This window comes from Lipophrys pholis, assembly GCF_963383615.2.
Source record: "Lipophrys pholis genome assembly, chromosome: 12".
In the NCBI taxonomy this organism is placed as follows: domain Eukaryota; kingdom Metazoa; phylum Chordata; class Actinopteri; order Blenniiformes; family Blenniidae; genus Lipophrys; species Lipophrys pholis.
Genome location: NC_137641.1, coordinates 6,505,638 through 6,519,110, shown reverse-complemented (window position 1 = coordinate 6,519,110; position 13,473 = coordinate 6,505,638). Strand labels below are relative to the sequence as shown.

The 13,473-nt window shown below is 42.2% G+C and overlaps 1 protein-coding gene across 1 annotated transcript in view; it reads left to right on the top strand.

The window, feature by feature from the left end:
• The window catches only part of tln1 (talin 1), a 117,313-nt gene that overhangs the window by 90,298 nt on the left and 13,542 nt on the right, over positions 1–13,473 (top strand). The window contains exons 51-55 of the mRNA XM_080476974.1: positions 5,240–5,345; positions 7,743–7,867; positions 8,174–8,299; positions 9,555–9,617; positions 9,697–9,879. Of these exons, the coding sequence (XP_080333100.1) occupies positions 5,240–5,345; positions 7,743–7,867; positions 8,174–8,299; positions 9,555–9,617; positions 9,697–9,879 (603 nt within the window). The remainder of the gene's footprint in view (positions 1–5,239; positions 5,346–7,742; positions 7,868–8,173; positions 8,300–9,554; positions 9,618–9,696; positions 9,880–13,473) is intronic.

The following is a 13,473-nucleotide window of genomic DNA, read 5'->3' as shown; positions in this document are numbered from 1 at the left end:
ATGTTAGTGTGGCAGTCAGACAGCACTTTTACTTAGTGACGTCATAATAATGCGACGGCGGCACAAGTTAGTGACGTCCTCCATGGTGGGGTAATAACTACAAGTTTCTGAAAATGGACGACAAAAAGGGCATTTGGGTTTTATATGATTTAAAATTGTTCAAGGCAGATTATTGCTTCAGTAACTTACATGATCTGCTCCTTATTCAGTCATCCTGAGTTTCCCTGAACGCTCCAGTGAGTGGGTCCCTTTAAATGTTGTCGCCGCAAGGAATTGTGGGGCTCTGAGCTCGCCTTCTTTGATAAAGGATGCATCAGTGGTTCTAAGCTAAAGGAGATTCTAAAGGAAGCATTGAGCCTCCTCTTCTTTCCTTATTCAGAATTCGGACAGTCCTTATCATGGCCGCCACACAAAACACTTCCAGGGTTCAGGAAAAGTCGATAGTTCAGGAGATAGGAGGGACAATTGGGACGTACCCATGGACTACTAGAGAGAGAGAAATCAAGATATCCTCTCTTTTACTGAAGATTATCAGTAGAAAATGAAACAAATACAGTTCAGGGCTGATTGTTAGTTCTTGGCATAAACAAATTTCAACAGTATTACAGTTTATTAATATATTTCAGATTTTAAAAAAAAAGAATAAAAAATTCCTCTTGCTTCCACCAGGGGGGGGCATGTTTTACCTCTCTCCCAGTTGTAACACACCTGATTGAAATGAGGAGCTTGTTATTTGGCTTTTTCACAACCTTGGTGATGACATCATCATTCTATTCAGGACAGGGGCCCTAGAAGACCAGAGTTGGAGACCCCTGTACTATACTATATATGTATGTATGTTTACTTTCTGAGGATTAACCATGACTCGGTGTAAGAAGCTGAGTGAAAAAACGAGGAGAAACAACTAGGCTTGGTGTTCAGACGTTGTCTGGAGTGTGTTTGAAACACTTTTACACCATCGCTGCTGAGTGAGCCTGTGAGGATGCGATGCGTGGAGGTGTTCTTTCACACATGACCTCCATCTGTGATGCCTGCTCTTTGTTTCAGCTCTGACTGTGAGATGCTCTCACTACCCCGTTGCTGTGCAGTGTGTGTGTGCGTGGCATTAGGCTGACCTGCTGCATGCGTTCTTGTGCTGTTATATCCTCCTCTCTAACTTCTCATGACATCACATCTCAATGAACTTGAGCCGGGTGTGGGCTGAGTCCTGTTAATGCCTGCCACCTGTCACCCACCCCCTCCAACCTGAGGACAGCCTGAGGACACCAGCTGAGAGCCACATCTGAGCACCCACTAATCCAACTGCCCATTCATTATTGTCCCAGTGGCTCTGGTTTGGGCCTCACTTTTTATATTCAGTTGCACTGTCTCATTTGCTTCACAGACGACGTGTCTGTTCCAACAGGTTTTGTGCTGACGGCACAGAAACAACGAGCTCTGAGTATCAGACTTTCAGATTTCACATAGGACAGTGAGGCTGTTGCCTGAAACGTCACAAAATTCTACATATTGAATGTGGGTGTCTGACAAGTGGCTCAACACATGAAGCCCCCATATAATCCATAGAAGAGGCTAAATATACTTGATCTCACCACAGGGGCACTAAAAAGTGCGTGCCTCAAATAAATAATGCCGAAGGAACTCATGGGGAATAAGAAAGTTGATTTATAGAGCAAATGTAGATTTACAATGGATAACAAAGATTGTTTAGATTACATATCATGTTTAGGATACATTTCACAGTGTCCAAGGTGCAAATTTAAAACAAATCACAGATGGACAATTAAAAAATTCCCAAATTAAACATTTGACCATTTCTTATAAATAAGTTTGTCAAATATTTACAATCTGCTATTTTTGCTGAAGTTTATTTCTAACTGAGTCACATCAGCAGGAAAGCCAGCTCGATAATAGCAAGATAAAGTCACAAATCAAATCTGGAGTGAAATTTAAAGTAAGAAATTTAAGTTCATCAAAGAGAAATGACAGTATATACATATATAGATTAAAAGCCACTCTAACATCACATTAAATCTATTTTTGGACTTTTGAGTATTGAAAGATTCTGATTTTAAAAATGTCTCTCCTTCGTTGATCCAAGGTCCCGATGACGTCCTGCGTCCGAGTCCGTTTACAGAGTCACGTGTGATTAAAATAAAATAAAAACCTGTTATTTAAGACAAAGCCAGACTCTAGAAATTTATCATAAAATCCTGGATTCACTTTAAAAAGAAATTAAAAAATGTATTCTCACTAGTTTAAAACAATTTAACACAAAAAACAACTGTTTCACCTTAAGGTTGGGCTTCCTTTGACACACAAAAATATACAGTATAAAGTCCAGTAGCCACACAAAGGGCGGGGGGACATCAGCTAACAGACCCCCCCCCCCCCCCCCCCCCCAGGAATCTGTGCTTACAATGAAACTGAATCCTGGCGGCGCCACTGCTGGCTAACATGCCAGTTGAACATTGCTTCCAACAAATCACCTATGTTGAGATTATTTAAATCTTTACAAAAGATAAACATAGTAATCCAAATGTACCTACACTAGAGAACCTACCACGAGCTGAGCTTTACAGTTCAGTATCTTAATTACGTAAGATTATGGTCGACTGTTCTCCATCGCCTTTGAAGAACAGGTAGTGTCAGCTGTCGCTGGGCAGTCATGATATACTGAGGGGGGATTTGACTTCAGCCGCTTAGTAGTGATTGTTTTCTTAGCAGTCATCAACGAAATGAGTAGAATAAAACACTTATTCCTGGTGAACTGGTGTCTAAGCCAGGTTTCCAAGAGGAACCCGAAATGGTCCAGGGGGATGCCCGTCTCTTCTTTGACACTGGTCCCATAAGTCCTTATTCTTGGGCAGTCACCAGAATATGTGGGTCTGGTCACCCACCACATCACAGTTTCTCCAACATTTATTTGTAGAATTATTCTTAAAATTACATGTTGTCAGTGGAGTTCAACAGAACCTTATTTTAACCTTCCGGTCGAACTCCTTCCTCGACTGACCAAACTCCCTTCTATTACTGTATTCAGTTCTAGTTCCCACTTACCTTTAATACGTAGCCTGTTATCCGACTAGCATTAGATATTTATTTATTTGGGATATTTGTTTTTTCTTTGTTGTTAAACTATCATCAAACAAGTGAATAAAATATGATTATAATCTGGATGTCTTGTAATATTATACAGGTCAGTATGTTTTGTGAAATAATGTCTCATTTGTACGTATTGAAAATGGTCAATAGAGACCAGTCCAAGTATTCTGAAGGTGTGAAAATGATTTAAGCATTTTACCATTAAATAGTTAATTGTGTATTCTCAACCCACATTCAGTTCGTCTCCTTTAGGTATTATCATACAGAGATGGGAGGAAATCAGTATTTCCCTAATATTCATTTCGATTGTTTCTGAATTGAATTCCAGACTTTCACTGCGTGTTTGATCCAAACGTTACTATATAAAGTTGTTTTTATCCGAGATTGTTCACTCCGGCGTTCTTCATCGCCCCGGGCTGCTCTCACTCACACTCAGGCTGAACGATTAATTGCATTTGCGATAATATGGCCATATGATAAAACGGGATTTTCTAATCGCAAGAGCTGCGATTTGACGGCTCACGTGATCTGGTCACATGACGACTTGCTCGTCCTGCACGTGTGATCTGCCCACCTTGCCCGAACAAGTATTGGGATCGGATCAGAAGTGAAAAAACGTGGATCAGTGCTTCCCTACTGCAATGTAGATGAGCAAACCGCTTAAAATCCTTAATGTCCAGCCCTGCATTAGTATAGTGACCAAGCCTGGTTTACAGCTTTGATCAGCACAATGAACACAAGGTTGGCTTGTTGTGGTGAACGCTTACAAGACTGCAAGTTACAGTATTTAAGTTTACTACTGTAATTGAAGTAGAAGATAAATAAACTGTCTTTCATATTAATACATGTTTCATTTGACTTTATCTTAACATGAGCCTCGCCTATAAGAAAGAACAATTTATGTAGAATAAATCTGATATTGTTTATGATAATACACATTGATTTATTGCTTGTGTTTGTTGAAAAATACACGAGAAGAGGACCTTGAAAAAATAATTAAATCACAATCGCAATATTGAGGGGAAAAATCGCAATTAAATTATTTTCCAAAATCGTTCAGCCCTAACACACATGCACACACACACACACACACACACACACGCACACAGACTACAAGAGAGAGAAATCAAAAAATCCTCTTTTATTGAAGATTATCTGTAGAAAATGATAATTTTCATATATATTCATATAATTTACATATATATAAAAGAAAAAATCCTCTTGCTTGCACCAGGGGGGGGGGGGGGGGGCGCCCCGGCGCCTTCTATTTACCAGCCATCACTGAGTATTAATCCTGGTAAGGGATTATGTTCATTAGAAACCCATCCATTGGCTGGATCAGTGACCCACCTTGATATCACTGCATGTGGCTGAGATGCTCAGCAGTACAGTTTAAGGTTGGTTAAACCTAAACCTCCTTTCTCTTTTGGTGTCATCAACATTTTCAGACGGACACTTGGTCTCTTGTTTTGCCACAAAATGTTGATATTTCTCTTTCTAACCATTTAAAAGTGGCTTGTGGCTTTGGGCTGCGTGTGTCTGAAATAAAAGAAACATAATCTTGATAGAATATTCATTCAAACTGACTCTATTCTGTCTTGGAGTGACAGTGGCTGTATATCCCATCTAGTTCAATCTATTTCAATTTATTTAATGAGTTTTTCATAGTTTGAGGAGAGCAACTGCAGTTTTTGGTGTGAGAACAACCTCAAGATATCGAAGTCATTTATAGGCTTTTCTGAAAGATTCTGTATCTGTGTGGCGTTTGCATGTTCCCCCCGTGTGTGCATGGGTTTCCTCTGGGTACTCCACTTTTCTCCCACAGTCCCAAAAACATCTACCCTGGGTCCCTGAGCAAGACCCCCCCACCCCCACCAGCTCCCCCTTGAGCGCTACTTTGTGTGGGTGCTACCGATGGGTCATTTGGTCAAAATTACAGTTGTTAGAAAAAAAGTGTTACATTTTTAAACAAAAGAAAATCTGCAGGACCGGTTTGATCTCCTCATCCTGTCCTGCTTTAGTGTGAAAGACACATATGAAGATGTTTTCTATAAAATCTTATCAGTATGTTGCTCATATTTATCCTTCCTCCTTCATGAATAAATTGATGGAGTTCCTGCGCCTCCCTCCTCAGATCATCCAGAAGCCCACTCATGATCTGAAGCAACAGTTGGCGAACTACTCCAAACGTGTGGCCGGCTCAGTGACTGAGCTCATCCAAGCTGCAGAGGCCATGAAAGGTATCCTCACCCGACTCTCGACTGTCACACAATGAGGTCCTGATGTCACCATGATAACACGTTCAACACGCATCCTGAGAAAAGCCACAGATACGGTTCTGAAATGGGGAGTAAAGAATTTAATTGATCTATATTCATACGTGACCTTCCAGAGACTGAACTGCTCCACAAAAAGCTTCACAAGTGATTTGCAGAAATGTTAAAAGAAAAGAATTGCATACTTGCACTTTTTGCACATACGCACGCGCACACACACAACACGTGCAAACATTCTGAACAATTACATGAAAAACTGAGAATGACACACACATGCAAGATGTGAATTATAACCTGTTAAAGGTTTCCCCTTTTTATTTAGATGTCATGTAATAATTAGTCATACATTTAGAAAACACTTAAATCTATGCAAAGTGGAGAGCACATACTGTATGTAATATACACAATTCCAAATGCGCGCGCGCACACACACACACACACACACACACACACACACAGTAGTTGAGTACGCAATGAGAAAAGGAGTTGCAAGTTTTTTTAAATAGCACTGTTCTACCTGTTGCGGTTGCTGTCTGCCTGCGTTAAAAAAAAGGGAAATTGGGGTATAAGAGAACACATTACAAGAGACTTGGAAAACAACAATAAACGAGGGAATAAATTGATAAAAATGCAGCCACCTAACTAACATTTTAAAGCATAAAAGCCAGACTAAAAAATGGGTTTTGAGTTCAGTGCTGATGATAATAACATGTTCAGTCTGTCTCAGATCTTCAGGGCGATTCACCAATTGCTTTCTTCTCCTGAAGATCTGAGGGGCGTCAAAGTTTCACTCAGTTTGGCCGTGCTTTCAGACGAGGTTTCAGACTTACTGCAGCTCTTATTTACAGCTCTGAATGCAAATGATTCCCGACAGTAATTTGAAGCGGGATTATTGAACTGCCTCCATAGGACTTCTCCAGTTTCACACAGCTCTCTTCTGGGATCGCCCTCATCGGTCTGAATACATTTAAACTCAAGGCGATTCCGTGAAGTGGTGCAAGTGAAGGTCATCCTCTAAGCTCTCCAGGGCTCATGTCACGGCGCTCTACTTTGAGACACTCTAAAAGTGAGCGAGGTCTGCTGGGGCTGAAGATGTTCATGGACCCACAGACTCTGAGAATCTTCTACGCAAGGAAATAACTAAGATATTTAGGTCCTATAGTCATCTGAAGGTTTTGTTAACAAGAGACCACCAAAAACTATTAAATTCGACAAAATCGTATTCAGTTACAGAGAAAGTTTTAATACTTAATATTTGTCAAAAAAAACAACCAAACATCAATGGTAAACGGTTAATAAATAATCTCGTATGTATTGTTTCAATGCGCTCAGAGACCTTTACTAGATATTGTTTTATAAATAACAGTAAAATAAAAAAATTTAAGTCGATTAAAATTGTATTTTTTCGCAGTATTTTGAATGAATTGCACTTTGATTCAAAGTTATGTCATTTTGAATTTGCAGAGCATGAATGCCCACATCATGGAAATTTTAACGTAATTCGTGCATAAGTGGTTATGATCAGTGTCAGAGGGTTTAAAGGACAGGTATGGTTGAGTGTCATCTGCATAAGGACGAATGCTAATGTTCTATTGGTTCCTAACCTGTTCTCCTGGGAACTTTTCCAGAAAATAAAAGCTGTCCAGCACCTCTTTGTCTGAATAGTACAGTGAGGCCAAACGCTGGAGGACACACCCATTTTCACTTTATAATATGAAAGCAGTGGGTAGTGTCCCAGATGTCTTGGACCTCAACCCCAGGTTAGAAAGCACTACATTAGACTTAATGCTGAAATTAGGCAGCAGTTACACAAGCAAAGGTGCAAGCACACAACAAGCGAGTTCTCTTTTGGACTCAGCGAGACACCGTTGAGTTAAACTTTATGTAGACTTTCAGCAGAATGCAGCAGAATCCTCATCTTGGCAGATGCAGTCAAATCAAATGAAGTCAAAACTAGAACCTCCCAATAACGTCAGCAATATTCCAGATAGCAGTGGTCTGTTACGTCAAGATAATTCACAGTAATACAAGTTCGGTGCGGTTCTTTCACCTCCAAACTGTTGGCCCCAGCATGTGTGACATGTGCTTGAACAACATGTTTGCTCCCTTCACAACTTTCAGGACTTAAAGGATCTGTTACTCACATCTCCCCATAGCATGGAGTCATCAAAATGAGAGCCACATGAGAATCTCAGCAGGCAGTGCTCAGTGGGGTTCAACCAAAATGTATGTAAAAGTCAAAACAGAAGCCCATTCAGATGAGAGGTTTAGGGGCAGATTTGGTCGATGCTTCGAGGCTTGAGGACTGGGAATGTCCAAAAAAATGTCCCAGTCTGAGCCTGTTATTTGTGTTTGCTGTAGGTACGGAGTGGGTGGACCCCGAGGACCCCACTGTCATTGCAGAGAACGAGCTGCTGGGAGCTGCAGCGGCCATTGAAGCTGCTGCCAAGAAACTGGAGCAGCTGAGACCAAGGACCAAACCCAAGGTTAGAGGGCTTCTTACAGAGCACAAGCATTCACAGCGAGTTTGTTAACCTCGAGGTGGGGTCATGTTCAGTGTGTGTTCTGCGGCCCCTCGCTGCTGTCAGCCCCCGTGTGAATGATGGCTGTCCCGCAGACCTTTCCTCTGCTTGGCATTTCAGTTTTCCTCCCTTCAGAGTTATTCTGGAAACCACATTTTCCTTCACTGTCACTTTCTTTGTCCCAACATCCTTGTGTTGGCTTGCCCCACACTTTATCACCACTCTGATCCAAGTGTTTATTGGCTATTGGTTTTCCTCCCTTGTAAACAGGAAGCAGATGAAAGCTTGAACTTTGAGGAGCAGATTCTGGAAGCAGCCAAGTCTATTGCAGCTGCCACCAGCGCGTTGGTCAAAGCCGCTTCGGCTGCACAGAGAGAGCTGGTGGCTCAGGGAAAGGTACGTCACACCCAAGCTCCAGCAGGACGATCACGTCTGCATTCCCTCGAGATTCGGAGTTGGATTGACACATTTTAGCAAAAAGACTGCAGTTAATAGTTTCCACGCTCCGTGCATTCATGATCTCCATGTCCACTCATCAATCAGATGAATCGTACTTCACTTCTAAATTATTTCAACATCACATCAAACCCGATGACGGCATGAAAAGTGACTACAAAGTTATCAACCTTCTGAAAATGTAGGTTGTAATTGAAATTAATTTAATAAAGATAATGAAATGTTTCTCAGCACAAAGAGATCAGCATTATATATTTTAGTGTTTATGGCAAACGTTTCATTTGCAACACTCAAAATTACTACGAGACCCCGGCTGGTTCAGTAGGTAGAGCATGAGACTCACAGTCTCAGGGTAGAGGGTTCATGTCCCACGCCGGGCGCCACCTTCCTGTGGGCTCTCCACCTGCAGGAAGGTTCTTGATCGGTGCAATGTGATCTGGGTGACGGTGCTCAGACTGACTCCCCCACGACCCGGAAACAGATAAGCGAGAGAAAATGGATGGAAGATTACCTGGTGTTTTAAAAAACAACTCTAAACTGAAAGGCAACTTGAAATGTAACATCCATATATCCACCTATCTCCCCATCCATTCATTTATTTATATCCATCATAAAAACCATCCATCCATAGATCTATAGGTTATGGTATATGTTTCTAGAAGTTACAGTATTTATCAATCACCTATTCAACTATTCATTTATCATTAATTCTCCATCCACGTATGATCCATGTCATGTGATCACACATCAATGCACTGATCTATCATTCATAAATACTTCCATCTATTCATCCATCCATCAACCCCAGTACAGTGGTCACTGTTGAGACATACAGACATAATTTCTTAATAATGCTCCTCATGTCTGTGGTTATACAGGACGACTCGTTTCATTACGTTTCTCTTTGCGGCTCAACAAAGTTTATCTTAAAAAAAAAAAAACAAACACTCAATTCTTTGTTCGCACTTTATTTTGCCCCCAAGATACAAACTGCCCTCAAGAAGACAGATATAATCTCCTACATGTTTCACCCAACATCATTTATCCTTCTATCTCCAAAAACAGGTCAAATATATGTACATGTATTTTAACTGCCTGTCAGGTCCCTTGTAAAATAAATAAAGAATTAACACATTTAATGTTTTGAATGCAGTCTCAGTGGAATCAGTCTGAGTTGGTTGTCCGTCTCCCTCAGGTTGGAGCAATCCCGGCCAATGCGGTGGATGATGGACAGTGGTCCCAGGGGCTCATTTCAGCTGTAAGTCTCCCCAGGTCAGCTTCCTTCCCGCAACTGTTTATCATCATGGGTATGAATCTTGATGCTTTGGGCTCCCTAGGCTCGAATGGTTGCAGCAGCCACCAACAACCTGTGCGAAGCAGCCAACTCTGCGGTGCAGGGACACGCCAGCGAGGAGAAGCTCATCTCGTCAGCCAAGCAGGTGGCGGCATCCACGGCCCAGCTGCTGGTGGCCTGCAAGGTGAAGGCCGACCAGGACTCCCAGACCATGAAGAGGCTCCAGGTGAGGCTGCGTGTTCGCCTTGTCTGAAAGAAGTGTAAGACTGCAGCTGAGTCACTGCATGTTACTTTTGAAATTGAGTTTATACAGTGTGTAAACTACATAAAGGTATTTAGATTTATGACAGATGTTTTCTACATGGCCACCTCTATATGTTTTTAAAAATGAACGTTTTCACAATCTGACAGGAAATGTTACACTGGCATGATTCATATGCCAGATTTTTAACTTGGATTTAAACATTTCTCACTTGAATTTACTTAATTACTTAATTATGACTTAAGATTTGTTAAAAATGCAGAAAAATATTGATTTAAGTTGGATGAGCTACTTGCTCACTTCTTGTTTGCGACAGAGTTCGTTAACTCTGTTCCTAGATTGCAAATCCACTCAGACAGAATTCCCAATGGTAATTGGTTGTGTTGATTGTGGCGGCCCAGCAACTGCCTTGACACTTTGATTTCCGAGTGCGGTCCGGATGGGAGTGGAGCCGAGCACAGGACCCACGTCATGCCGCTCCTCCCCGACGGCCAAAGGGAGTCGCCCTGGCGGGGGAGGACAGATGGCAGGCAGCGTGGGTCCACAGCCGGACGGGGTTGTCTCGGGGCGATGGGCGCCCTGTCGCACACTTTCTATGGCAGATTTATTTATTGCGCGCGCACACACACACACACACACACACACACACACACACACACACACACACACACACACACACACACACACACACACACACACACACACACACAATCTCACCCTCTCTTCAGATTACAGGCACAAACGTAGTTAAATCAGGTCCAAACATGAAAATATAACTTGTACTTCACATATGAACAGAGTATGAAATGCTTGTGTCTTACTGATTCATTAAAAAAATAAAAAAGTGCTGCAGCACAGTGATCAGGACCACACAGCAGTTCAACAGGACAAGTCCCACTCAGAACAGACCTCACTGTGCTTGACCAAAGAATTTGACTGCCCCTCTCTGCATCATATCCAGAGGTTGTCTTTGGAAAATAGACGTGTGAGTGCTGCCAGCATTGCTGCAGAGGTTGAAGGGGTGGGGGGGGGGGGGGGGGGGGGGGGGGGGGCTCGTCTGTCAGTGCTCGGACCATACGCTGTACACTGTATCAAACTGGCCTGTGTAGCTTTCAACCCAGAAGGAAGACTCTTCTAAAGATGACGCACCAGAAAGCCCACAAACAGTTTGCTAAAGACAAGCAGACTGTGGACATGGATTACTGGAACCATGTCCTTGTGGTCTGATGAGACCAAGATAAACCTATTTAATTCAAATGGTGTGGTGGCAAACAGGCGAGGAGTACAAGAACATGTGTGTCTTTCCACAGTCAAGCATGGTGGTGAAAGTGTCATGTTCTGAGGCTGCATGAGTCCTGCCAGCACTGGGGAGCGACAGTTAATTGAGCGATCCATGAATGTCAACATGTACTGTGACATGTTGAAGCAGAAACTGGGCTGCAGGGGAGTATTCCAACATGATAACGAAAACCAAACACACCTGCAAGAGGACTACTGCCTCACTAAAGAAGCTGAGGGTGACGGTGCTGGAGTGGCCAGGCATGTCTCCAGACCTAAACCTTATTAAGCATCTGAGGGGCATCCTCTAATGGAAGGGGGAGGTGCGCCTGGTCTCTAACGTCCACCAGCTCCGTGATGCCATCCTGGAGGATCGCAAGAGGATTCCAGTGGAACCTGTGAAGTTGTGGTGAACTCCAGGCCCAAGAGGGTTAAGGCAGCGTGGAATATAATACTGACACTTTTTGACACATTTTCACTTAATGGTGCAATCACTTTGTTTCCAGCCATTTCCAGCCTTTGTTTAGACATTAAGGGGTGTATTTTGAGTTATTTTGAGGGGACAGTAAATAACAGTATCAGTCATACAAGCTGTACACAGACTACTTTGTATCAAAGATTTATCTCTTCAGTGTCGCCCCATCAAAAGACAGAATTAAATATTTGCCTAAATGTGAGGGCACCTTCCCGTGGGCTCACCACCGAAATGGATGGATGTATATATATATATATTTTTTTTTTTTACTGTCTGCCGTAACTAGCATGAACCACTTAACACGGCATCACCAGTGAACATGGAGACCCTTTAATCCAAAACACCTTCATAGTCTGTTTCTCGTCACTTTTTAATGACCCAATCCAGATCAGGAGATCAATGTTTTCTGATATTTTCTAATAACGGTCATCATTTTTATTAGCCTCCACTACCAGTCATAACTATCTTTTGCATCTCCCTGAGTTTTCCTGCCCATGTTATTTTCCTACATGCACTGCCAAAAGAGACGGACTGACAGGTTTCATTCATTCATTCATTTTTATTTCGAACAGAAATAAAAACAAAATACGCTGAAGTTGAAAATGAAGTTGAAAATGTGTTATAAAAAGGAGTAAGAGGAAGCAAAGGCTTATTAAATCCTCTAATCGCTTTAACATTCTTGATGTGGCATTCAGATGCATAGTGTCACATTAAGAATGTTAGGAATGTGCCACAAATTATGGTAAATGAGATTTGTAATGCATTGTGCTCATGTGTAAATGCAGCATCAAGAAGGATTGGAATATTTCAGATTATGTGCAATAATATATCTAAAGCATACAGATGTTTTTCATTGTTTGAGACCCATAAAAAAAAGCTCCACCGTCGACACCCAACTGCACAGACCTTTAAAATCACTTATCAATATTAAAAGGGTTTTGTTTTAAACTCCTTTGAAAGACTTTGATTGAAATAACGTCGCTCACAGTGGTTCTTCTGACCTTTATGTGTAACTGATGCGGCCTGTTGCAAGACATAACAGAAAGTACAAGTATCTGCCATCACCCCATCCACCCAAAAATACTGTCTTTGAGTCCGTGTGTGTGCTGGCCGGGAGCGCAGCTCATGTTCTCTGATCCAATCAGCAGTGGCTTATCTCCTCCTCTTCTCGGCCTGCAGCTGCCACCACAGTAAATCCCATACATTTATGTCTGCAGGAGCTGTGGAAACAATCCGCTCCAGTTCACCCGGGGCAACAAGAACTGGAAACATTAGCCCTGATCTATGATTACACCAACAGCATTTGCTCTCTTCACTCTGTGCCACGGGGCTGTTCAAGGCTGTGGTTATCCCCACTGCTCCGAGTCGGTGTCCACTGTCGGTTTGGGTAATGTTTGGGTATTTGGACAGACTCTGACCCTTTAGCACCGTCAGGTGAGACTCCAGTTCCACATCTGTCGGCAGATCTAAAAGCAGCTTGTTGATCCACAAGTAAAACCAGAACAAAAGGACTTTCCTCTCCCAGTAACATTTGTTATGGACTCACTTAGCCTTTAATGAACAACACGCTCCATCACACTTTGATGATAGGTTTGACAGTCAAACAGGGCTGGGACCCATTTTCATTGATTTATTAATAGATTCCAGACAAGACTGCATTCCTAACATTGCAGTGCCGTTCTAGTTGTTTTAGAACTCGGAATCCCCAACTTGTATCAGCCCAAGTCTCTGGGGGGCTGAATGCAAACTTTGATTTGGGCCCACCCTCATACCACCTCAATCTCATCTGAGCTGGACCATTAACA